Source organism: Malaclemys terrapin, chromosome 14 (genome assembly GCF_027887155.1).
Source record: "Malaclemys terrapin pileata isolate rMalTer1 chromosome 14, rMalTer1.hap1, whole genome shotgun sequence".
Lineage (NCBI taxonomy): Eukaryota > Metazoa > Chordata > Testudines > Emydidae > Malaclemys > Malaclemys terrapin.
Window position 1 is genome coordinate 40,538,757 of NC_071518.1, and position 22,243 is coordinate 40,560,999.

Here is a 22,243-nt window from a genome sequence, read left to right on the forward strand (position 1 = left end):
AGGTGATGGCAGATTTGGGCTCAGCATCCCCCCGGGCACAGCCAGAAGGGGAAGCAGCCCAGGTGCTTGTTTTGGTAGGCCCCACAAAAATGGCGGCAATTTTCGTTTCTTAGCAACAGCTCGGTTAAATGACCACTAGCAAACAGCCAAGCTATTCGCTGGTTTGCTCCTGCCAGCGTTGAGAGTAATGGCAAAACTCCCAGCGATTGCCATGCAAATAGGATCAGGCTGAACAAAGCCACCGATTAAAGCTGCCTGGCTCCTGCTAGCTTGTCACCGGGCCATGAGACGCCACCGTGCACCCTTAAAGGGACAGCACCGCTCCGGCCCGGGGCCCCTTGCCGTCCTGTTTCTACATGGAAGCTGGACCCACCTGTGACCCACGTGCACAGACTGAGCAGTCTGGTGGCACCTTAAAGACTAACAGATTTATTTGGGCATAAGCTTTCGTGAGTAAAAACCTCACTTCTTCGGATGCATCCGAAAAAGTGAGGTTTTTACTCACGAAAGCTTATGCCCAAATAAATCTGTTAGTCTTTAAGTTGCCACCAGACTCCTTGTTGTTTTTGTAGATACAGACTAACACGGCTACCCCCTGATACTAGACTGAGCAGTGTGGCCTGTGCGACATTTGAAACAGCCCGTGCTCGCCTCCGGGTGCCCAGTGAATTTATGCTGAGCCATTCAGGATGACAAGGCCGTTTCCTCCCCAGGCCCATGTGGAGAGCTGGGGGAGTTTATTATCCTTGAAGAAACCAGCCGTAAAGCACCCGCACCCACTCACCACTCAAACCTCCCCTCCCGCTGCCTGAGTTAAACCAACTCCGTTAATTATTGCTAACGAGGTGCCAGGCTGGGAGGACAAGGAGATTAATGGCCTTTTGTTCCAGAGTGCTGCCCTGGCCTGCCCAGCTGTGCCAGTCCCAGTGCCCGCAGCCCCCACGCACTCCCTGCCCATGGCCCACTCACCCCTGGCTGCCCCAAGCAGCACCCTGGCTGAGGGGCAGGGAGAGGCCAGGGATAGGGGGCTGGAGCCAGATTTCAGCCTCCCCAGAAGTCGAGGGCTGCTTTGGCCCATCATAGACCTTGGGCCGGATTCACAAGCACTCCGCACCCAGCATGCTGGGCTCATGAAAATCTATTCCCTTAGTGACCAGTGGCACCATTCGGATCCAGCCCCGCCAGGTCTCTGAGCCCCCTCCAGATAAAACCCCGGGCGCTGGGCTCGGGCTCCTCTGCTCTCGGACGTGGCTCAGTGCCTCCGGGCAAAGGGCAGTGCTGGGACGCCAGCGAGGGGCCAAATCAGCCTGCAGCTGCTGCTGGTGGGCATGCCACGCCCTGGCGCAGGGGGAGGGAATATTTGCTTTTCAGTAAGGACAAATCAGCTGCCAGGTGGGTGCGACCTCACCCTTGCCAGCCAGTGCCCCGGGCACCCAGCTCCCTGCCCCAGGGCTTGCAAATGACATACTCAGCCTCCGCTAGCAGCTGAGCTGGCTGAGGGGAAGCGGCTGATGTACCCTGGGTCATTTCCCTCCTGCTGGCAGGGCCTTACCTCCCACGGTGTCAGCCCAGGGCTCCACCTGGGCCCGCCTCCTGCCCCATGGGACCAGCCTGAGCGACCCCTAGTCCCATGTCCCACCCAGAGGGGGGATGGGCCTGGCACTGCAAAGGAAGGAGAAGGGAAGCGGGATGCACCGGGACAGTGCCCGTCTGCAGGGTCCCGTGGAGGTGGATGTTAGACACTCCACTGCACCAGGCCCAGCGTTCTGACCCCAGACGTGCTGGTAGACAGGGACCATCCTGGGGGCTAGACACAGGCCAGCGCCGAACTTCCCTGAGGGAGGCCAGCCCCACCTCGGGCAGACCTCTGGACCAGACTGTCCCCAGCCAGACTCAAAGCCACAGGGGTGGGGCAGGGCTCTCTGCTTCCGGCGGGAGGGTGCCCCCCATAGAAAAGCCATCCCCAAGTGGATGGCTCCCCCCATGGCGCCCTTGGAGACCACGGCTAGCTGCAGCCCTGCCCTGGCACCCTGCTTCACTGGAGCTGCTCAAACAGGGACGGCATCAGCGAGCTCCTGTGCTGTCGGGGAGGTGGGAGGGGAAGACACACAATGCTCGTGCCGTTTGGACCAGGGCAATGAGCATCCCCCTCGGCCCAGCTCCAGCCTCTCCGCCGTGCAGTGAGCCCCCCCAGGGGCAGGGAGAGCAGCCGCTGTCCCCGGCCGGCCGTGGGGAGGAGAGCCGCAGGAGCGGGCCCGACACCTGACATCTTGCCCCTGAGAAATGCCGGCTACCTCTGCGTGGTTCTAGTCTGGCCAGTGCCTGCAGACATGGCCCCAGCGACCTGCTCCCCGGGACCCAGAGTGAGGCCCCCATCTGAGTGACTGAGACGGGTTTGCTGTTTTGTCCCACGGGGCCGGGCCAGCCACGGGAGGGAGCCGAGTCCATGGTCCATGGGGCTGTCTGCGACATTCAGTGTATTCAGCCTGGGAACGAAGCTAGCTTGAGTCTGCAGGGCTGCAGGTGGAGAGAACGACCTCGCTAGCTGCTACCCGAGCCCCTTTGCGCTGGAGTCACTGTTAGACAGTGTGTGTGTGTCTGTGTGTGTCTGTGTGTGTCTCTGGCTATGTGTGTGCGTCTGTGTGTGTCTGTGTCTGTCTGTCGGTCTCTGTGTGTCTCTGTGTGTGTTTGTGTTTGTCTGTCAGTCTGTGGGTGTCTCTGTGTGTGTGTGTCTGTGTGTGTCTCTGTCTATGTGTGAGCGTCTCTGTGTGTGTGTCTGTCTGTCGGTCTCTGTGTTTGTCTGTCGGTCTGTGTGTGTGTGTCTGTCTGTCGGTCTCTGTGTTTGTCTGTCGGTCTGTGTGTGTGTGTGTCTGTGTGTGTCTCTGTCTATGTGTGAGCGTCTCTGTGTGTGTGTCTGTCTGTCGGTCTCTGTGTTTGTCTGTCGGTCTGTGTGTGTGTGTGTGTGTGTGTGTGTCGGTCTCTGTGTGTCTCTGTGTGTGTGTGTGTCTGTGTGTGTGTGTGTCTGTGTGTGCCTCTGTCTATGTGTGTGCGTCTGTGTGTGTGTCTGTCTGTTGGTCTCTGTGTTTGTCAGTTTGTGTGTGTGTGTGCGTCTGTGTGTGTGTCTGTCTGTCAATCTCTGTGTGTCTCTGTGTTTGTCTGTCGGTCTGTGGGTGTCTCTCTGTGTGTGTGTGTGTGTATCTGTTGGTCTGTGGGTGTGTCTGACTCTCTGTGTGTCTGTGAGTGTGTGTCTCTGTGTGTGTGTCCTGGTACCACTTTGAGCAGGGTCACCCCTCCAGGTTGCGCGTGAATGCACCCGTGGTATCTGGCTGATCAACGGGCTGGTCTGAAATGTGCAGCCTTATTTCCGACTGCGCTGCTAGGAGCTGGTGTGGGCCGGTGGCACGAGCTGGACGTGACCGTGGGCAGGGAATCAGTTCAGAGAGCTGGTGCTGGCAAGGGGCTGCAGAGGGCAAGGCTGTGTGGGGCCCCCTAGGGAAGGTCACCCCTCCCAGCCAAGGGGCTAGACCCTCTGGAGGGGGGTCTGTGGTAGCTGAAGGGAGCAGGGGGGGAAGGGGGACACACACCATGCAGCACAGATAGGGTTACCATATGTCCGGATTTTCCCGGACACTTCCGGCTTTTTGGTCCTCAAATCCCCGTCCGGAAGGAAATTCCAAAAAGCCGGACATGTCCGGGAAAATCGGGAGGGGTCGTGGGGCTTGGGTCCGGGCTGGAGCCGCTGGGGCCGGCGGTGCTCGGCCAGGGCCGGGTCCGGGTCGGGGGGACCGGGGCTGGGGGAGCCGCTGGGACCGGGGCTGGGGGTGCTCGGCTGCTGGTCGGCGCTGCTTGCCCAGGGCTGGGGCCAGGCCGGAGCCGCACGGCCGGAACCGGGGCCCGAGCCGAGCCAGGCCGGAGCCACTGGGACTGGGGCTGGGGTGCTTGGCCTCTGGCCGGCGCCGTGGGCCAGGGCCAGGCCGGAGCCGCTCGGCCAAAACCGGGGCCCGAGTTGAAGCCACTGGGACCGGGGCTGGGGGTGCTCGGCCTTTGGTTGGCGCCGCTGGGCCGGGGCCAGGCCGGAGCCGCTCGGCTGGAACCGGGGCCCAAACCGAGCTGGGTCGGAGCCGCTAGGACCGGGGCCGGCGCGCTCGGCTGGAACCAGGACTGGCGCCCCAGGGCCTGAGCTGAGCCGGGCCGGAGACTCCGGGGCCAGAGCCTCTTGGCTGGGGCTGGCCACCGGAGGGAGCCGCTCGGCCGGGGGGGCCGGACTGGGCCACGCCTCCTTGCGCCCCAGCCCCCAGCCGCAGCTTACCTGCTGCCTGCCTGTTTCAGGCTTCCCGCGAACATTTGATTCGTGGGAAGCAGGGGAGGGGGGGGCAGGGGGCGGAGCGTTCAGGGGAGGGGGCGGAGTTGGGGCGGGGCCGGGGCGGAGTTGGGGGGCTGGGGGCAGGGAAGGGGCGGAGTTGGGGCAGAGCCGGGGCCCCGTGGAGTGTCCTCTTTTGGGACTACTAAAATATGGTAACCCTAAGCACAGAGACCCTCCCTCTTTCAGCTGTTGGCCCTGGCTCGGAGCTGTGGGTTCAATGGGGCGGAGGGAGGTGAGCAGGCTGGGTGAGCCCTGGACCTTGTGCAGCTCAGCCGTGTCTCCGTAGAGTCCCGTGCAGGCCGGTGCATTGTGGCCGGGGGGCGGGTGGGGGGTGGGGGGTGGTTTTGATTCCTGTCCGTGCCCCACACCAGGGCTCAGCCATGCCCTGCCCGCCCCCACCCAGGTCCCAGGCTGGCAGGTCCCTGGGCCCGGCAGGAGTCCCAGGTCCACCGTGCAGCTCTGTCTCGTGCTCCGCGCTGCCGTGTGGCCTGGGCGGAGCAGAGCCCGACAGGGAATGGGGAGAGCGCAGTCGGGCATGGACAGCCCACCCTGGGACTCTGGGCGTGAGCACTAGCCAGAAGGGTTCAGCCGTCACCCAGTGCTAGGGGCTGATCTGGCCCCTGCATTCTCCACGGGATCCCCCAAAGTGCAGTCGCACCCTCCCCTCCCCTGAGGAGATCGACGGGGTGATCAACGCAGCCTGTCCCCAGGACCCTGCCGGGCCCCTGCTGCGTCTGACCCGTGGGGCTGGGGGCGAGCAGGCAGGCAGAGGGGGGACTCACCATCCTCTGCATGTTGGCAGCGGGAGGCTGGACTTTGCTCCGCAGTTTGTTGTGCAGCGAAAGCAGCAGGAAACGTTCCTTCAAGCCTGGAGCTGGGCAGAGGGAGCAAAGCAGGGAGTCGGGGAACACGAGTTCGAGATGAGCAAAGGCTAGGGTGACCAGATGTCCCGATTTTATAGGGACAGTCCCGATTTTTGGGTCTTTTTCTTATATAGGCTGCTATTACCCCCCACCTCCTGTCCCGATTTTTCACATTTGCTGTCTGGTCACCCTAGCAAAGGCCCAGATCCCAACCCCCCGGCCCCAAGCAGAGCATGGCTGAGCTGGGGACCCGCAGTCAACTCCAGGAGTTGCAGCCTCCCTGTCCAGGCCACCTCCAGCAGCCGCAGCTCACGAATCCAGGCCAAGCCGGGCCCCAGCCCCCGGCTGGAGTAATCCTGCAAACAGCCAAGGAAGGGAGACGGGTCTCCATGGTGACAAGGGGAGAGAAGAAAGCCTGGCTTTTAGCGGAATACAAAGCGGGCCAGGCCTGCGAGCCAGTGACACCCGCTCCAGAGCCAGCCTGGGCGTCTCGCTGCTTGGGTACGAATAGGGCGACCCACCCCAGGCTCTGGCAAGGAAAGGGGGGGGGGAGAATAGCTAGAGAAAAGGGAGAACTTGGAGCATGTTTGCTGGGGCGTTTCTGGGGTCACCCACAAGTACATGGGGGGCTGACGGGAAAGGCAGGGGGAGCCCTGTATCCCTTCTGTAGCTCAGGCACAAAGCAGCGTCCTGGCAGGCCGGCTCCACCTGATTAGCAGCACCCAGTAGAAAATCATTCCCTTTTTCTTGGCACCTGCTGGGTAAAAAATCTGGCCCCGGTTGTGGCCCCCTCGACTGGGCCTGGCCATGTGGCTAACTGCCCTGCAATGTGGCAATCAGACCCTGGGAGCAAAGAGATTGCAAAATGAAAATCATATTTGCTGCTAATGGTTGAAACCCATGATCTCTTTGGAGAGAGACAGGCTGGGGACTCTCCTCCAGCCTGGATAAACCCTGGCCGTGCCCTGACTCCCGCCGCGAGGGAATGGATTTCCCCTGCCTCTCGGCCGGCCTGAGGTTTGGACGCTCGCTTGTCAGCTACAGATGTTACATTCAGCAGCTCCGAGACCTTCCCTCCCGCCAACAAACCATCCGTTAACCTCAGCGTGCAGACCCTTCGCTGGTGTAAACAGGGCCACCAGAGCTGCGCCGATTCACATCACCTGGCCCAGCAGAGAGTGCGGGGTGTCCTCAGCTCCCCTCGGCTTTCGGAGAGGCAAAGGGTGCACCAGGAGGCACCAGTAGTGAGCACAGGGTCAGCACTGGCTGCAAGGATATATATTGGTGGGCTCCCCCAGCCTCAGTCCGAGATCAGATATATGCCCCCCACAACCAGCTTAGCTGGTGCTGGAAAATCTTGACCAGACCCTTAGTCAGTTATTTCAGTGGAATTTGTCAGTTACCTTGCTGCAGCGGCACCAGGGGGGGCAGCTTCTCGGGGTGCTGGTGTACCGGGAACTCCCCCAAAGCAGAGCCCAGCAAGCTGCAGGCCAGTGCCAAGAGCAGGCACGCTGGCATCCGTCTATCCTTCATTCAGCTGGCTCTGTGCTCTCTTCTCCCAGGTTAAGGGGCGGATCCCCATGAAGCAGGAGTGTTGTGCCACGCAGTTATCCTGGGCTCCTGCAGCCCAGGCTCCGGGCTGTGTCTCTCTCTGGTTGCTTCCAAGTTTTGCTCCTATTGAAAACTTCAGACAAGCACTGCGGGGCGGTTAAACAAAAGGGGGACTGGTGAGTAATGGCTCTGTCCAGACTCTTCCGCCAACCGCTCGCTGGCATGAAAGGAGAGACGGCTCCTGTGCAATCCTCCCGCACAGGCCCCCCCGGCCCGAGCCCTGGCGCTACGCAGGCCCCGGTGATCACTGGAGCGTTATTCTCCGGGTAGAGCCGCGCGGGGGCAGGCTGATTGGGCCGGGGAACATTCCAAAGGGGCGGATTAATGAATGGGAATCTCAGCTGGCTTTATGCTGCGCTGCTCTCAGCTCATCACCAACCCGCCCCCCAGGGTGTGCGAGCCTCCCCCTGCCCTCACCCTTCCCGTGCTCTCGTCAGGGACTAGTTGGGCGACTCCAGGGGATGGGGCTCATCATGGTCCTGCTAGGGGCTGAGGGCCCTCAACTCCCACCCGTGTCAGACCCGTCCATGCTGGAGACGGGCTGGTTTGTTTTCTGGGAGCCTCACCCCCGCCCCTGTTTTGCCCCATCAGTTAAACCCGCTGGAGCTGTAATTTACACCCTTGGGAAAGCGGCCAGGGAGGTTACTAGGGAAAAGGCCGGTTGCAGGCCAGGGGGCGGCTCTGCTGGGACGAGGGAAGAATCTGTTAAAATAACATGCCCATTGTGCAGACACCCCAGGGACACGTCGCAGGGTGGCTGCCAACCAGCAATTGGTTCGCACTCCACACGCGGCAGGGAATTCAGCCCGTCCTTGGGAGTCACATCCACTGCCCACTGGAGTTACACTTACAAGCAAAATAAATAAGACAAAGGGTGGGAGGGGAAACTGAGGCATGGAGCGGGGAAGGGGCCTAGCAGGCTGGCTGAGCTGGCATAGCATGCAGATCTCCTGAGCCCTAGCCCAGGCCACTGGCCCACAGCACCGGCTCTTTGGAAGCAATAACTATCCCCTCATCCTTTGCCTCCAGCGGGCTCGGCAGCCCACCCAACCGTTGGAGAACGAAGCTGCCCCGTCGCCATGGGAGGGGGAATCTGACGGGAAATGGAGGCACAAGGAGAGAAGGGGCCCAATGGGGCCACAGTACCCATGAGATTTCCACTGGCTGCGGGAGGAGCCACTGAGGGCCTGACTTCCCAGCGGTGCTGTGCACCAGCCACCAAGGGCTGCCCTCAGGGAACTGGCGCCCCAGAGTCAGAGGCCACCACTGAAGACGCTGGTCTCCGTGATCTGCCCAGCGTCTCGCGGGCAGGCCACGCAGAGCTGGGTCTCCTGAATCCCAGCCTGGGGCCTCGATCACAAGGTGCTGTGATTATCGGGGTGGGGGACTAGGAGAGACGCGGAGCCCCTGGGGCATCCCCTCAACCACTACCAGTGGGCCTTCCACACCCCGGCACCTGGGAACGTTGGAGCAGCTGCATCTGAACCCTGGGCTCCCTTGGGCCAGCTAGTTGGCTTCTCCAGCCTTACGGCCTCTCCGTGAGCAAGACAGGCGGGGAGCTGCCGGGGGTGGAGCAGGTGGCACAGGAACCGGGCTGAGAGGGAAGACGAGAGTTTCTGTGCTGGGGCTAAGGCGGTGGGACATGCAGGGCCTGCGATGGGAGGGGAGGAAGCCGGTTTGGGGGAGGCTGCCTGGCGGTGGGAGCTGTGGGGGCGGGAAGGGACGGGTTCAGAACCCTGAGGGACACCAACGGGGGGGAGGTGCTGTGAAGGGGACAATGGCCAGCGAGGTCAGAAGAGAGCCGGGAGAGCCGAGGAGGCCACACAGCAGCAAGGGGTAGGTGGTGCTGCGTGAAGGGTGGTCAGGGTAACCGTGACAAGGGCTGACTCTTCCCCCAGGAGCCCAGCTCTTTGCCACTGCAGGACGTTCGTGAGCACGGGGCAGCCGGGTGTTTCCAGACAGGCTGTAGGCTAAATTCATCGGCGGAGGGTCTTTAGCAGGACTTTCCTTGCACAATAAGGTCTCCTGCCTTGGCATGGGAGCTGCACTCACTGTGTCCTCATCCACTGGCCATCAACACCTGCTGGGCTATAGCCAGCTCCTACAGACAGGGCATCCCACAGCGCAGCACCACAGAGCAAGGCTCATGGCCCGCCAAGGGCCAGGGACTGAGAGGCAGCAAATGGCCCTGTGTCTCCACCAAGCACGGGCAATCCCATGGCAGGCTTGGGAACGCAGGGCCGGCAGAGACGCGTGGGCATCCTGCCGCAGAATGGGGCTGGGGGCCTGCCCGTTTCTGGACCCGCCCGCATGCTGCAGGGGGTTCCCCACAGCATGGGACGAGGGGGCCACCAGTGCACAGGAGGGCTGCTAATGGCTGGCTCAGGGGTGGTGGGTGGGAGCCGGGGGGTCTAGCCCCAGCTGCCCACAGGTGCCCACGTGACTGCCTGTTCTAAAATACTCTGCACATCTCTCAGACCCGGAGCCACCATCGCCGGTCACCTCGGGACTTTACTCACCGCGGGGCGGCTCCCGGTCAGCAGGAGTGGCTACAAACGCCTGGTGACAGGGTCATGAAGCGAGCAGCCCTGCTGGGAGCCCCGCATGGCAGCGCTAGACAACAGCCATGTCTAGCGGCGAGAACCAGCCTGTGTGTCCGGGGCCTGTAACATTCAGTGCAGCTGCTTCTCTACCATAGGGAAACTCCACTGCTGTCCCTATCAGGCTCAGACCTCGCCCGCAGCTTTGTTACCCCTGGGCAGACAGCTGCACGGCGCCCTGCCCAGTGCCCTTCTACAAGGGAAGAATGCAGCTACCCCGCGTATTCCATTACACCCTGGCACACTGTGCCCACTGCGAGGACCATTGTGCCTGGCAGTTGAAGATCTCAATGCTGTTTTACATCCGTGGGTATTATCAATCCATTTTACTGATAGGGAAACTGAGGCACAGAGCGCTCAGTGACTTGCCCAAGGCCATGCGGTCAGTCAGTGGCACAGCCGGGAATAGAACCCAGGACTCCTGACTCCTACCCCTGGGTTCTACGAGCTGTAGATAAAACTCCTTCCAGATATGCCCTGCCACACCTTGAATCACCAACTCCTTCCTCTTAATTCTCCCGGGGAAATCCAATTCCATTGCAGTAGCTCCCAGCCGCAGTGCTGTGTGAAGAGAAGGAAGACATGAAGCAGGCACTGCCACACGTCCGTGTCCATACGGTGACCTGTTTTACCCAGAGCCCCAGGCACGGCAGGTCACCGAAGCTGCAGCATTTGCCAAAGAATCCATCCCTTGCTGCAGAATTGCGCCCCAGAAGCTAACGTCGCCTCTACAAGAAATGCCGGGCAGCTCCTCGGCTCCTGTGATTGGCATGGCTCCATTGGCACCAATGCTAGGCTGCCATAGCCCAGGGGCGTGTCAGGCCCTACATTTTCTAGCCCGTGTGGTTGATGCCAACACCGTTAGCTGTTTCACTGTTGATCCAGCCAATGTGCTTATCTCACAGTCCCAAAGGCCAGGGGCCAGAACAAGCTGTTTCCCTAAACCTCCAGCTTACGCCTGTCAGCTTCCGGAAGGCCGTGGTGTGTTTCAATGCACAATTCTGCAGCCCCCGGCAAATTTAACCTCACGGGGCAGCGTGAAACCAATCGACTCGGATGGCAGATTAAACAACAGAAGGGGGACCCTGCTGACTGTAGCATGAACTTCCAGATGGAATCGAATTGACATTTTTCTCATTGGCTGCTGCAGAATGAGGGTCACTCTTGCTGCACAGCAGGTGGAGGGCCTTGCTCTTAGGTGCGATGGCTAAGCCGTGGAATCTGAAAACGTGAACACTGAAGCATGTGTCCAGTTTGTGTTAGGCGCTCTGGCGCCTGCAGGGGGCACTAGTCTCTCTCCTATCCCACACGCAGCTGCCCAGACGCAACCTGAGCGGCCTGTCACTGGGTTGGTTATTTCCTATTGAATAGACAGTGTGCAGCACCCGGAGGGCATTGGGCAAAGTGACACCCCAGCTGAATCCCTCCCATCCCCTGTGCCTGTCCCATGCCCGTTGGCGCTGAGCTGAAGCTGGAAGGTTTTCAGTCTGGGCTGGGGGGTCAGAAGCCACCAGTGTAACGATTGCCTGGACTTTGATCATGCAGGGATCCCCCAGCCTGGCTTGAGAGGTGTCAGATCCCAGAAACCCTCTGATTCATGCCCACAAGAGGCAGACACTTTCCTATTCATGTCCCTGTATTCAGGGCCCGGAGTAGTGCTTTATATAAACAGCACTTGGATACACCAGCCCTGTCAATCAGCCCCACCTCTGCTAATTAACAGACTCTCAGCTAGGAGCGGGGCAGGACTAACTGGGCTCAGGTGATGGCCTGAGAAACCCCTGGGCAGAGACCCCAGTTTGGAGGGGGAGCCCAGGGAGCTCCGCAGCAGGCCTGGAAGAAGCTGCCCTGTCCCAGAGGCTGGAAGCCGCAAAGGCAGCCCAGAGTGGCTGAGATGGGAAAGGTCACTAGGGAGTCAGCCCCTGAGAAACCAGGGGAGGCCAGGAGAGCAGCACAGGGCATTTGCCTGCTGGCCTCTTGGAGCTGGAGGTAGACAAGGCAGGCAGAGGCCCGTGGAAGGACTCCAGCTAGAAAGGGCCGGGAGTGGTTCTTTGGGGACTGTGCCTGGAAGATTGTTTTGCCAATAAACCCCCCATGAGGGAAGTTACAGGATGGAAAACTGCTGTGAACCAGGTGAGAGGAAACTGAGGTGGAACCATACTCAGCCAGCAGGGGGTGCTCTGGGTCTGGAAAACCCACTGTGCTCCTGGTCAATGAGCCGCAGAGAGCGGGGAGGAGAGGGGTGCTGCCCAGCTGGGGCTGTTGACGAGGCAGGAGTGTGTCTGCTGGAGGAGGGGTGTCAGTTGTGCCAAATGGCTGTTTGGGGGCCACTGTGCCCACTTCTTGCAGAGGCCTAAGTAGTGGCTAAACTGGGGCTCCTATGCAGCCGGTATGGTTTCCCACCTGGCCAGTCCCTCCTTCACTCTGCTGCTGGGCCAGTCAGGGAATGCATGAAAGCTGTGATGCTCCAGCTGGGGTTGGCCCCACCTTGATAAAGGGCTGGAGCAACCCCCTGCATCCAATGTCCCTCCGGACTTCACATCGGCGTCTCCATGGAGACAGCGCTACAGGGCGGTTCGTTAGTGGTGCGTGGTACCCGAGGGTACCAGCAGCCATGGGGCTGCAATTGGTGATATCCTGCAGCTGGCAGCATGTCTGTACTTGGAGACCCTACCCTTGGCTCCCCGTTCCACGTGCCATGAATCCAAATGCCAGTGGTGGTGCCAACCACAATGCTACCTACTGAGGTACCTTTAAACAGTGCCTGTCCTCATTTAAAGCGACTCCCTCCCTCATCATCGCCCCTGAGAGCCATTCACCACCCAGGGGTCTGAACTGGCAAATACAGACTTTGCTACCCAAAATGGAGTCCCCCTCTCCCCCCATTGGAGTGTGGACAGGGTATCCATGCTGGTCTGGGGGGAAATGATTGAGAAGTCAGGGGATGGTCCAGTGAAATGAGTCCAGGTTCCCATGAGCCCAAGGGGGGAGTGTCCCAGCATGGCTGGCCCCTTTAAATGAAGCAGGCCCAGTGCCCCTGCCATGCCGCTGCTCCCAGTTTGGCCAGGTAAGCAGGCGGGGCAGCACCTGGGGCTCTGAAGGGTCAGAGGGAGGCCCCCAAAGGCAGCTGGAGGCGGTTCCTGGGTGAGAGGCTGAAGGCAGCAGAGGGAGTTACCAGAGGGTATCTGAGATTGGAGGTTAATGGAGCAGGGGTGAGGGGTGCTCCTGGGGTCCGTTCCTGCTGGGGCAAGTGGGGTGGCACTCCAGTGCTGGGGCAGGCGTGGCTCTCCAGCAGCCAAGAGCCCAGGTGTGGTGTTGGGGGACTATCCAGGCTCTGTGGGCCAAGGGTGAGACGTGGCGTCTGCCCTGGATTCTTCACTCTGTGTTTGTGTGAGGGGCCGGCCCCAAGGTGGGGGAGTCTGGCGGGGGCCCTAGGTGCCTGAGAGGGAAGGCGGGAGGGGAGCCCTGGCCTTGGGGCGCCGCAGCGCTCGGGGAGGCGGGAGGGGAGCCCCGGCCTTGGGGCGCCGCAGCGCTCGGGGAGCCCCGGCCTTGGGGCGCCGCAGCGCTCGGGGAGGCGGGGGAATCACCTGCTGAGCACAGACCTGCTTCAGGAGAGAGGCAGCATTCCTGTGGCTGCTGTTCTGCACCACCTGCTCGCCTGCCCTGCCCTGGCGAGTGAGTGGGGAACCCTGGCCTCTGCTCTCCCGTACGGGCAGTGCCCGGGCAGCCCTCGCACCACGGCAGGGGGGCCACGGGAGGGCGTCTACGCAGCTGGCCTCTGCTCCCCTGTACGGGCAGTGCCCGGGCAGCCCTCCCACCACGGCAGGGGGGCCACGGGAGGGCATTTACGCAGCGGCTGGTGCTCTCAGACTGGCAGCAATTTGGTTCTTTCTTCCCAGCTGAGCAGATCAGGTGAGTTATGCCGAGCAAAGCTTTCAAATGAGCCCAGCTGAGCACCTGCCCCGTGTCCCAGCAGACATGGCGGAGGGTGGCTTAGCCAGAGAGCAACGACCAGCTCAGGCACGTACCCTGCTGGGCACAAAGGGGGGAAGGGTGACTTGCATTCGTGTGCACCTCGGGCTGCCATCTCCATGGGCCACATGCTGGTGTTAGATACATGGGCACCTAGGAAGGCTTCGCAGAGACATTCCTCCCCCTTCTGACATAGCAGCGGTTTGGAGAGACTCCTGAAGGTCATTGGCAGAGCCAGTGTGTGGGGCGTGCTCTCGTGGCCAGGCTGAGGGGGCATTCACCACACTGCTACCATCACACCCCTCTTGGGTGCTGTCCCAACCCTCCCTGTGGGGTCTTGATCCAGATATCTCAGCATGCCCTCTGGTCACAGCCCCTCCCACAACCCCACTAGAGCATTGACTCAGCCCATCCTTGCTTTTCCTCATTCATCGCTTCTAGTAGACAGGATGCTGACGTGTTCCCGTGTGGGCTGCGGTGGGATCTCAAGCAGACTGACCGCTGGTAGTGCTGGGCTATGCGGCCCGCTCAGGAGCAGAGATACCAGCTAGACTGGGCCACGGGCGCTTCGGAGTGTCACAATCCCTGGGCTTCTGCTCGCTCATTGGATGCTGAAATGAGATCTTGGCACAATAGTATTTCAAAGCCAGTTCAGGACGTTGAGTTGCTGGGCCACTGTCAGGCCCTTCCTCCCACTGGCCAGCCCCCGCTGTGCCCCCCTACCCATGTGAGCAGCTGCTCCTGGGGGGATGGATGGACAACACAAGGGTTCCCAGTGGGGCCCCAAAGAAGCAACCCAATCAAAGCCTCTAGAGCTGGGGAAGATCTGTGAGGTCACATGCAGCCTGCTCCCTCCCCTGATAGGGGCGTTCTCATTGTACATTTACTAGTGTTTGTCCAGTCTAGCATTGACCGTGTCCGCCATTCTACATCCCTAAGCGCTGTGGTTTTTACTACTGCCCGTGCAGCCTGTTCCCCAGCCTGGCCGGTCTGACTGGCAGGAAAATGTCCCTGCTCCTAACCCTAGTTCTGTCCCCTTTTGCTAAGTAATTCCCATGCAATATCCTGCCTCCATCAGCCACCTCCTAGCAAACTTTAGCTCCTGTAATCTTTCACTCCCTGACCAGCTGCTCTTCCCTGACCTCTCTCTAATGTCTCAATATACTGCTGTCGATCATAGAATCATAGAATATCAGGGTTGGAAGGGACCTCAGGAGATCATCTAGTCCCACCTCCTGCTCAAAGCAGGACCAACCCTAACTAAATCATCCCAGCCAGGGTTTTGTCAAGGCTGACCTTAAAAACCTCTAAGGGAGGAGGTTCCACCACCTCCCTAGGGAACCCATTCCAGTGCTTCACCACCCTCCTGGTGAAAAAGTGTTTCCTAATATCCAACCTAGACCTCCCCCACTGCAACTTGAGACCATTACTCCTTGTTCTATCATCTGGTACCACTGAGAACAGTCTAGATCCATCCTCTTTGGAACCCCCTTTCAGGTAGTTGAAAGCAGCTATCAAATTCCCCCCTCATTCTTCTCTTTTGCAGACTAAACAATCCCAGTTCCCTCAGCCTCTCCTCATAAGTCATGTGCTCCAGCCCCCTAATCATTTTTGTTGCCCTCCGCTGGACTCTTTCCAATATTTCCACATCCTTCTTGTAGTGTGGGGCCCAAAACCGGACACAGTACTCCAGGTGAGGCCTCACCAATGCTGAATGGAGGGGAATGATCACGTCCCTCGATCTGCTGGCAATGCCCCTACTTATACAGCCCAAATGCCGTTAGCCTTCTTGGCAACAAGGGCACACTCTTGACTCATATCCAGCTTCTCGTCCACCGTAACCCCGATGTCCTTTTCTGCAGAACTGCTGCCTAGCCATTCGGTCCCTAGTCTGTAGCAGTGCATGGGATTCTTCTGTCCTAAGTGCAGGACTCTGCACTTGTCCTTGTTAAACCTCATCAGGTTTCTTTTGGCCCAATCCTCTAATTTGTCTAGGTCCCTCTCAGGACCGGCTCTGGCTTTTTGGCCGCCCCAAGCAAAACAAAAAACGGGGCGGCCAGAACGGCAAAGCAAAAAAAAACAAAAAACCTGCGGCGCGGCCGGAGCGCGGGTGCAGGGGGACCGGCTGGAGGGGGCGGGCAGGAGAGAGAGAGAAGGGGGTGGCCAGGACTACAGTGGGGACGCTGCCACGCAGCCCCTCCCACTTCCGCTCCGGTCGGTGGGGAGGGAAGGAAGAGGACTGCCCTGCAGGGCACTCTGGTTCTCCGCACCACCGCCCCCTACAGGGCGGCCGGAGCGGAACAACAACAACAATGGCCGTGCAGCCCTAGCATTGGGCAGAATGCCGCCTCGAACAATCTGCCGCCCCAAGCACGAGCTTGCTCGGCTGGTCCCTGGAGCCAGCCCTGATCCTGTCCCTACCCTCCAGCGTATCTACCTCTCCCCCCAGTTCAGTGTCATCTGCAAACTTGCTGAGGGTGCAATCCACGCCATCCTCCAGATTGTTAATGAAGATATTGAACAAAACCGGCCCCAGGACTGACCTTTGGGGCACTCCACTTGATACCAGCTGCCAACTAGACACGGAGCCATTGATCACTACCCATTGAGTCCGACAATCTAGCCAGCTTTCTATCCACCTTATAGTCCATTCATCCAGCCCAAACTTCTGTGGGTCCCAGACTGGCATCCACGTGGCCAGTCCAGCCTTTTTGCTACCACATCTCACTGCAAATGTGCTTACCCCTGTGTCGCTTTCAGCCTCGCTGCTTCCCAGGACTCTCCCTCCCCTGAGGTGTGAGGCCTGGAGGATTTCCCCCTCCCCGGTTGTACTGACGTGTTGTTTTCTAAGCTGAATCAGGGTGGCTTGTGCACCGTCCATTAGAAGTTAGGAGCCTAAATACCTTTGTAGACCTGGGCCTTAGTCTCTCTGTGCCTTGGTTTCCCATCTGTACAATGGGGATAATAGCACTGCCCTGCCTCTCAGGGGCATGTGGGGATAAAGACATTGAGGATTGTGTAGTGCTTTGAGTGCTATGGATGAAAAGTGCCATCTAAGAGCTGGGGAATATTATTATCCAAGTACCCACTGCCTGTATTTCTTTCATGAGGACCTTTTGTGTCATTTCTGTGTCCTCTCTGCAGTTTGCCACTCCTCCCAGTTTAGTGTCATCTGGGAATTTCATCCAGCCTCTTCTGGACCATCGAGGATTGTACCTGAAACGGGTTCCTACCTAGAGACTTCCCTGCAAACCGGCCCTTGGCCCTCTTCCTACCAGTTTGGTTTTGGGCCATCAGTCTTGTGAGAGACTTGCTCACATGCCTGACATCTACTGCTCCACACTCCTCCACTAACTCCGTAGCTTTAAAAACAATCCATGAGCGTTCAGCAGCATGGTCTTACCAAACAAATGTAATTGCTTTTTAAATCAAGGCTGCTGAATGCTCCTCTAGATGGTCAGTGATTTTTATCCTCTTAATAGTTCTCCATTGTTTTCTTGGGGATGGAGGTTAGATTTATGGGACAGTAATTGCCAGGATCTCTCTTCCTACCTTTCTGAAGCTTGGTATCACCTTTGCTTGTATTCAGTCTTCTAGCTCCTCCCTAGGGCTTTTCAGAAATAATTTCCAGTTGTATATTGAGTTCATTTTGTTAATTCTCTTACTCGGGAATCCGGACTGACTGGCACATTTGTATTTCTATTTTCCAAGTTTCCCCAGGCTTCCTCTTTATCGAGGCTGCATTCATAAGATCTTCCTTGTGCTGCAAGGGCACGATTGTCAGAACTCAGTATAATGAGTGCTAGACTCTCCTGCCAGTCGGGCCCAATGGGGGCTGCAGAGCCCTTCTGATAACCTGCCCATATTGAGATCCCTACCTAGGAGCCAAGCTCTTTCCAAATCTGCCCTGGATTGTGGGTTCTCAACACTCCCCCGCTTTGTCTGCCTTGCTGGACAGAGTTTAAATTGGAGCTGGGCACCTCCACCACCTTGGAGTCACTAACTTCACCCCCTTCATCATTTATTAAGGACCCAATCTCCTTTGACTGCGTCTCTCTGCCCCCACTTGGTATATTTGTAAAAGCCCTTTCGTGCATTCACTTACAGGCTGCACAAACGCAGAGCATCATTTCCCTGCAGCTCTCTAGCGGGTTCCCTGGGGCTCACAACCTAGTGGGAGGTACCGTGGTTTGTCAGTTCTTCAGCGTTTATACAGCACCGTGTGTGCATGGCACTGTACAGACATAACAGCTGGTGTCCTTGCGAGCTCAGGGTGTGATCCCAGTAGGCGGCTATGCAGGGGGAGCTGGGGGGAGGAAGACATGGGAATAGCCACTGAAAGCAAGGAGTGGGAAGGGGCAGCATGGGGAACGCCCCCCCCAAAGGATGCCCCCGCCCGGGCACTGCTTTCTAACTGCAAGTGCTGGTGTGAACAGCACCGTGCCCAGGGATCCAAGAGCACTGAGTCCCTCAGGGAAAGCCGGCATCTGCCCACTGCGTGACCAGCATTAGCAACAGATTCTGCAGATGAAAGGCCCGAAATGTCCTGATCTGGAGGAGGGACTCGGGAGAGAGGGGCTGGTGCCAAGGGAAAAGTTCCCTACCACTCGCTGCCCTCCCCCCGCCGGAGCCAGGGGAAAAACCAACAAACACATGGGAGGCGGGAGGATAAATTGCAGCCCGCGGCGGGCAGGAGCGAGGGTAAGGGGTTGCAAGCCAGGATCTTGCATCTTACAAACAACCTCTGCTGCTCCACCCGCTGGCTGGCCGTCCCCGTGCCAGGGAGAGGCCTCGCTGCTGCAGCAGGCGCTCTCTGCCCAGGGGCTGCAGGAGGCTCTGAGCTGGACCGTCCCGGTCGGAGACTCAGCCACAGCTTGCTCGGTCTGTCTGCCTGTCCCTCTGGCTAAAGTAGGGTCTGCAGGGGCCCCAGACACAAGGGAGGGGAGCAGAGCGCAGCATCTTCCTGCAGGGCTCTGAGAGAGAGAGAAGACAGGCCTCCTTGTGCCGGGGCCTGCAGGGGCCCTGGCCAGGTGGGGGGCAGCTCCTAGCCTCGCTGGAGCCCGGGGAGCAATGCAGTGGGCATGCCTGCTGGCGGGAGAGGGAGGCTGGGATCTTCCCCGTGCTGGCTCCTTCTAAGGAGCAGGGCTGTTCCCATGCATTTCGGTGCTGGCATCTCTGCCATATGCCAGCCTGCCCCAGTCCTCGAGAACTGCCCTGAGGGCTCACAAGGGCCCTGGCAGCTGGGGCTGAAGCATGGAGCAAAAGGGCCACAGCTCCTCTCGGCCACGCTCCTGGTTCACCAGGACGATGCCATTGCAGGGGAGCAATGCCGCAGGGCGGTTGCTGGGGGGTTCCTATCATGGGGGGGGGTGTTGCCGGAGGGATGCCATCGCTGGGAGGCGGTTGCTGAGGGGATGCCGTCGTGGGAGGGGGCTGCGCGGGGGATGTCATTGCAGGTGGGGGGGGGGTTGTCTGGGGGGTTGTCAGGGGGATGCCATCATGGGGGGGGGATGCCATTGCAAGGGGGGGTTCCTGGCAGAATGCCATTGCTGGGGGGGATTGCCAGGTGATGCCATCGCAGGGAGGGGTTGTCAGGGGGATGTCATCATGGAGGGGGGTTGCCAGGGGGATGCCATCATATGTGGGGGTGTGTGTGCAGGGGGGATGCTATTGCAGGGGGAGTTGCCGGGGGGGATGCCATTAGGGACTGGCTGGTTGGTGAATTCTGAGCCCTATTTGGGGGGTTCTTGTGATTTTTCTGCCTCCAGTGGGTTATTTCTGAAGGCCCCTCTGGTGAGGAAGCCCCATGGAGGGGGTGGTGACTGCAGTGGGAGGGGGATGATGGGTGGATGTTGGGTAGCAGGTGACACTGCAAACCACAGGGAAACCTGAGGGAAAGCCCAGGGGTTGGTGCCCGGGCAGACTGACCCTGGCCCGCGAGCTGCTATCCCCGTTACTGCGTGTTCCCTCGTTCCCATCTGTGTAGCGGGTCGAGCCATTGCCAGGAAGGAGCCAGCCCTCCGCTCTCCCCGGGTGTCCCAGGCCCTTCGCCACAGCCCAGCTCCCGCGTGATGCAGCTCCTCGCGGTGCAGGCCCTGGTGGCCCTGTGTATCCTGCACCTGGCACTCAGCAGCACCCAGGTAAGGAGACCGACCAGAGAGTTGCTAACAAAGCCTCACTTTTTAAGAAAGGGGAAAAAGTGATCCAGGAAACTCCAGGCCTTGCATACCTCAATTGTGTGCAAGGTCTTGGAACCAATTTCAAAAGTGCAAATAGTTAAGAACATAGACGCAAAAGGTAGTTGGACTAAAATACAACACGGGTCAATGAAAGGGAGATGGTGCCAGACCAACCTGCTCTGCTTTGAGAAGAGAAGGGATGTTTTTAGACGAAGGAAATGCACTTGATCTAGTCTGTCTGGATTTCAGTACAGCGTTGGGTACAGTTCCACTCTGGAAATTATTAGTTAAACTCGGATTAATCTGAGAATTGAAGGGTGGGAAGGGAACTGGTTAAAGAGCAGACTACAACGGGTCATACTGCAGGGAGAACTGTCAGGCTGGAGGGAGGTTTCCAGTGGAGTTCCTCAGGGATCCGTCTTGGGACCAGTCTTATTGACCATTTTTATTAACGACCTTGGCACAAAACACAGGAGTGTGCTAATAAAAATTGCGGCTGACACAAAGGTGGGAGGTATTGCCAATACAGAGGAGGACCAGAGTATCAGACAAGAAGATCTGGAGAACCTTGCAAACTGGAGTAATAGAAATGGGATGAAATGTAATAGTGCAAAACGCAAGGTCATGCGCTCAGGGACTCGCAACAAACAAGCAGTTTTGCTTTAAGCTGGGGACGGATCAGTTGGAAGCGACAGAGGAGGAGAAAGACCTGGCTGTATTGGTTTACACAGGACGAGGTGAGTCGCCAACATGATGCGGCCATGAAAAAGGCTAATGCAATCCTAGGACATACCCTGTCCCCTGCACTACAGTCCGCACACGCCTCCCCCCACCCGGGGAATGGGCTGCCGGAGCAGCTGTGGCTGCAGTATGCGGAAAGGGGAGCAGGCTGCAGACCGCCCGCCGAGGAAGGACCTCGCTGTGGAGCTGGGCTGTGGGTCTGGGGAGCTGGGGATCCCTGGAGCACGTGGCCTGAAGCACAGTTGTAAAGTGTCTTGAATCCGATGCGGAAGAGAGAACAATCAGACGGAGCAGCCCTGTGTGGGCTTTGTGCGAGTGATGAGGAGCACCAACCAGCAGGGTCCCCAAAGGGGCTCCCAGCCGCCCTGCAGCGAGCCTGGCCGCTCTTGGAACAGACAGCCGAGCCCAGCCTTCGAATGCAGGGCGCCGTGGAGCGCGTGCGTGGGCTCTGGGCAATCGTTAACTGGCTGACGTATCTGATCTCCGGAGTCGCCCTGCAGAAAGCACAGCCTGCAGACTCCAGCTCTGCTTTAGCTACAGTCGCGTCTCTGCACCACGGACTCTCAGGTACAGCCTGGCCTGAGGGCCTGCTCCCGCTGCCTGCCTCTCAGCCCGTCAGGGTGCCCCCAGCACTCAGTGCTGCTGCATGAGGAGGTGTTAAGAGATGCTGAAATCAGGGCAGGAAATTCCCTGAGGCCTCTGCAGTGCCCCCGATCCTGCCCCACGTCCCTGTGGTGCCAGGGCAGAGGCTGAATCTCCGGACTGCCTGCCTGGGCCGGTGCGTTCTGACAGTCCTGCCGAAAGCCTCAGTCACGGGCCTGGATCCTGCCCCCGCGTCCCTGCCTTTCCCTTCCACTCTTGTTCTGTTCAGCCTCTAGGAAACCTGCTCCAATAAATGGGGTTTCCGGGGCGTGAGGTGATGGGCCCGGGCCCTGGCCCTGGCTGCCAGGGGGCGTCTTCCAGGACTCAGCATCATTTAGCTACAGCCTTCGGGGAGCTTTCTGTGCACTCCACTCAGGACTGGCCCTTAAAGGTACGTCTACACTGCACTGTAAGCCTGGAGCTCAAACTCAGGCTCTACCCCTCTTCCGTCCACACACACATCATGCTAAACCAGGGCGCAGACCCAGGCTCCCAGGACCCCACAAGGATGAAGGATCCAAATCTGAGTCAAGCCGGGACCCAAGGTTCACACCCTCTTGCTTTGCCACCAAACATATCCCACAATCCCATGGGCCAACTCTCTGTGACCTGTGGACTGCCACGTTTCCTGACACAGCACCACGAGCAAAGGGCCCGAGAGGCCATTTTTTGAATGGGCACTAGGAATTCTGGGAGATGGGTGGCTGGACATGGGCCCACGTAAGGCAGAGCCCCAGGTTGGGACCCAGGGGTCCACAGTTCCTACAAAGGAGTGTAGCTGTTCTTGCCCTAGGTTAGCATCGCCAGGGCCTGCTGACTCGAGTTCTGCTACTCTGGCCTTGCAGTGCAGCCAGACCCCGGGAGACACGTGTGTTTGCCCCCAGGACTGCCTGAGCGAGCGCCAGGTGCTGAGCGCCGTTCAGCAGATGCAGAAGCTGCTGTCCATGCAGGAGGCCGCCCAGCTGCAGGGGATGCGCAGCCTCAAGAAGCAGCTCACGGTCCTGCAAAGAAACCTCCACAAGCAGGCCACCGGGCACCACGGTAATGCAAACTATGGTGCACCGGTTGCTGCGCAACGCTGGTGCAAACGCCTCGGGCGGGGCTAGGTGCTAGGGTTGCCAGGCGTCCAGTTCTGGACTGGAATGCCTGGGCGAAAAGGGACCCTGGCGGCTCCAGTCAGCGCTGCCGACCGGGCCGTTAAAAGTCCAGTTGGCCGTGCTGCAGGGCTAAGGCAGGCTAGTCCCTACCGGTCCTGGCTTCGCACTGCGCCCC

The 22,243-nt window shown here is 59.3% G+C and overlaps 1 protein-coding gene across 1 annotated transcript in view; it reads right to left on the reverse strand.

The window, feature by feature from the left end:
* Positions 1-7,045, reverse strand: part of CLEC18C (C-type lectin domain family 18 member C) — a 29,936-nt gene extending 22,891 nt beyond the window's left edge. Inside the window, exons 1-2 of the mRNA XM_054049298.1 lie at positions 6,630-7,045; positions 5,146-5,237 (exon numbers count right to left, since the gene is read on the reverse strand). Coding sequence (XP_053905273.1) covers positions 5,146-5,237; positions 6,630-6,759 — 222 coding nt within the window. The 5' untranslated portion in view covers positions 6,760-7,045. The remainder of the gene's footprint in view (positions 1-5,145; positions 5,238-6,629) is intronic.
* Between the last annotated feature and the right edge of the window lie 15,198 nt (positions 7,046-22,243).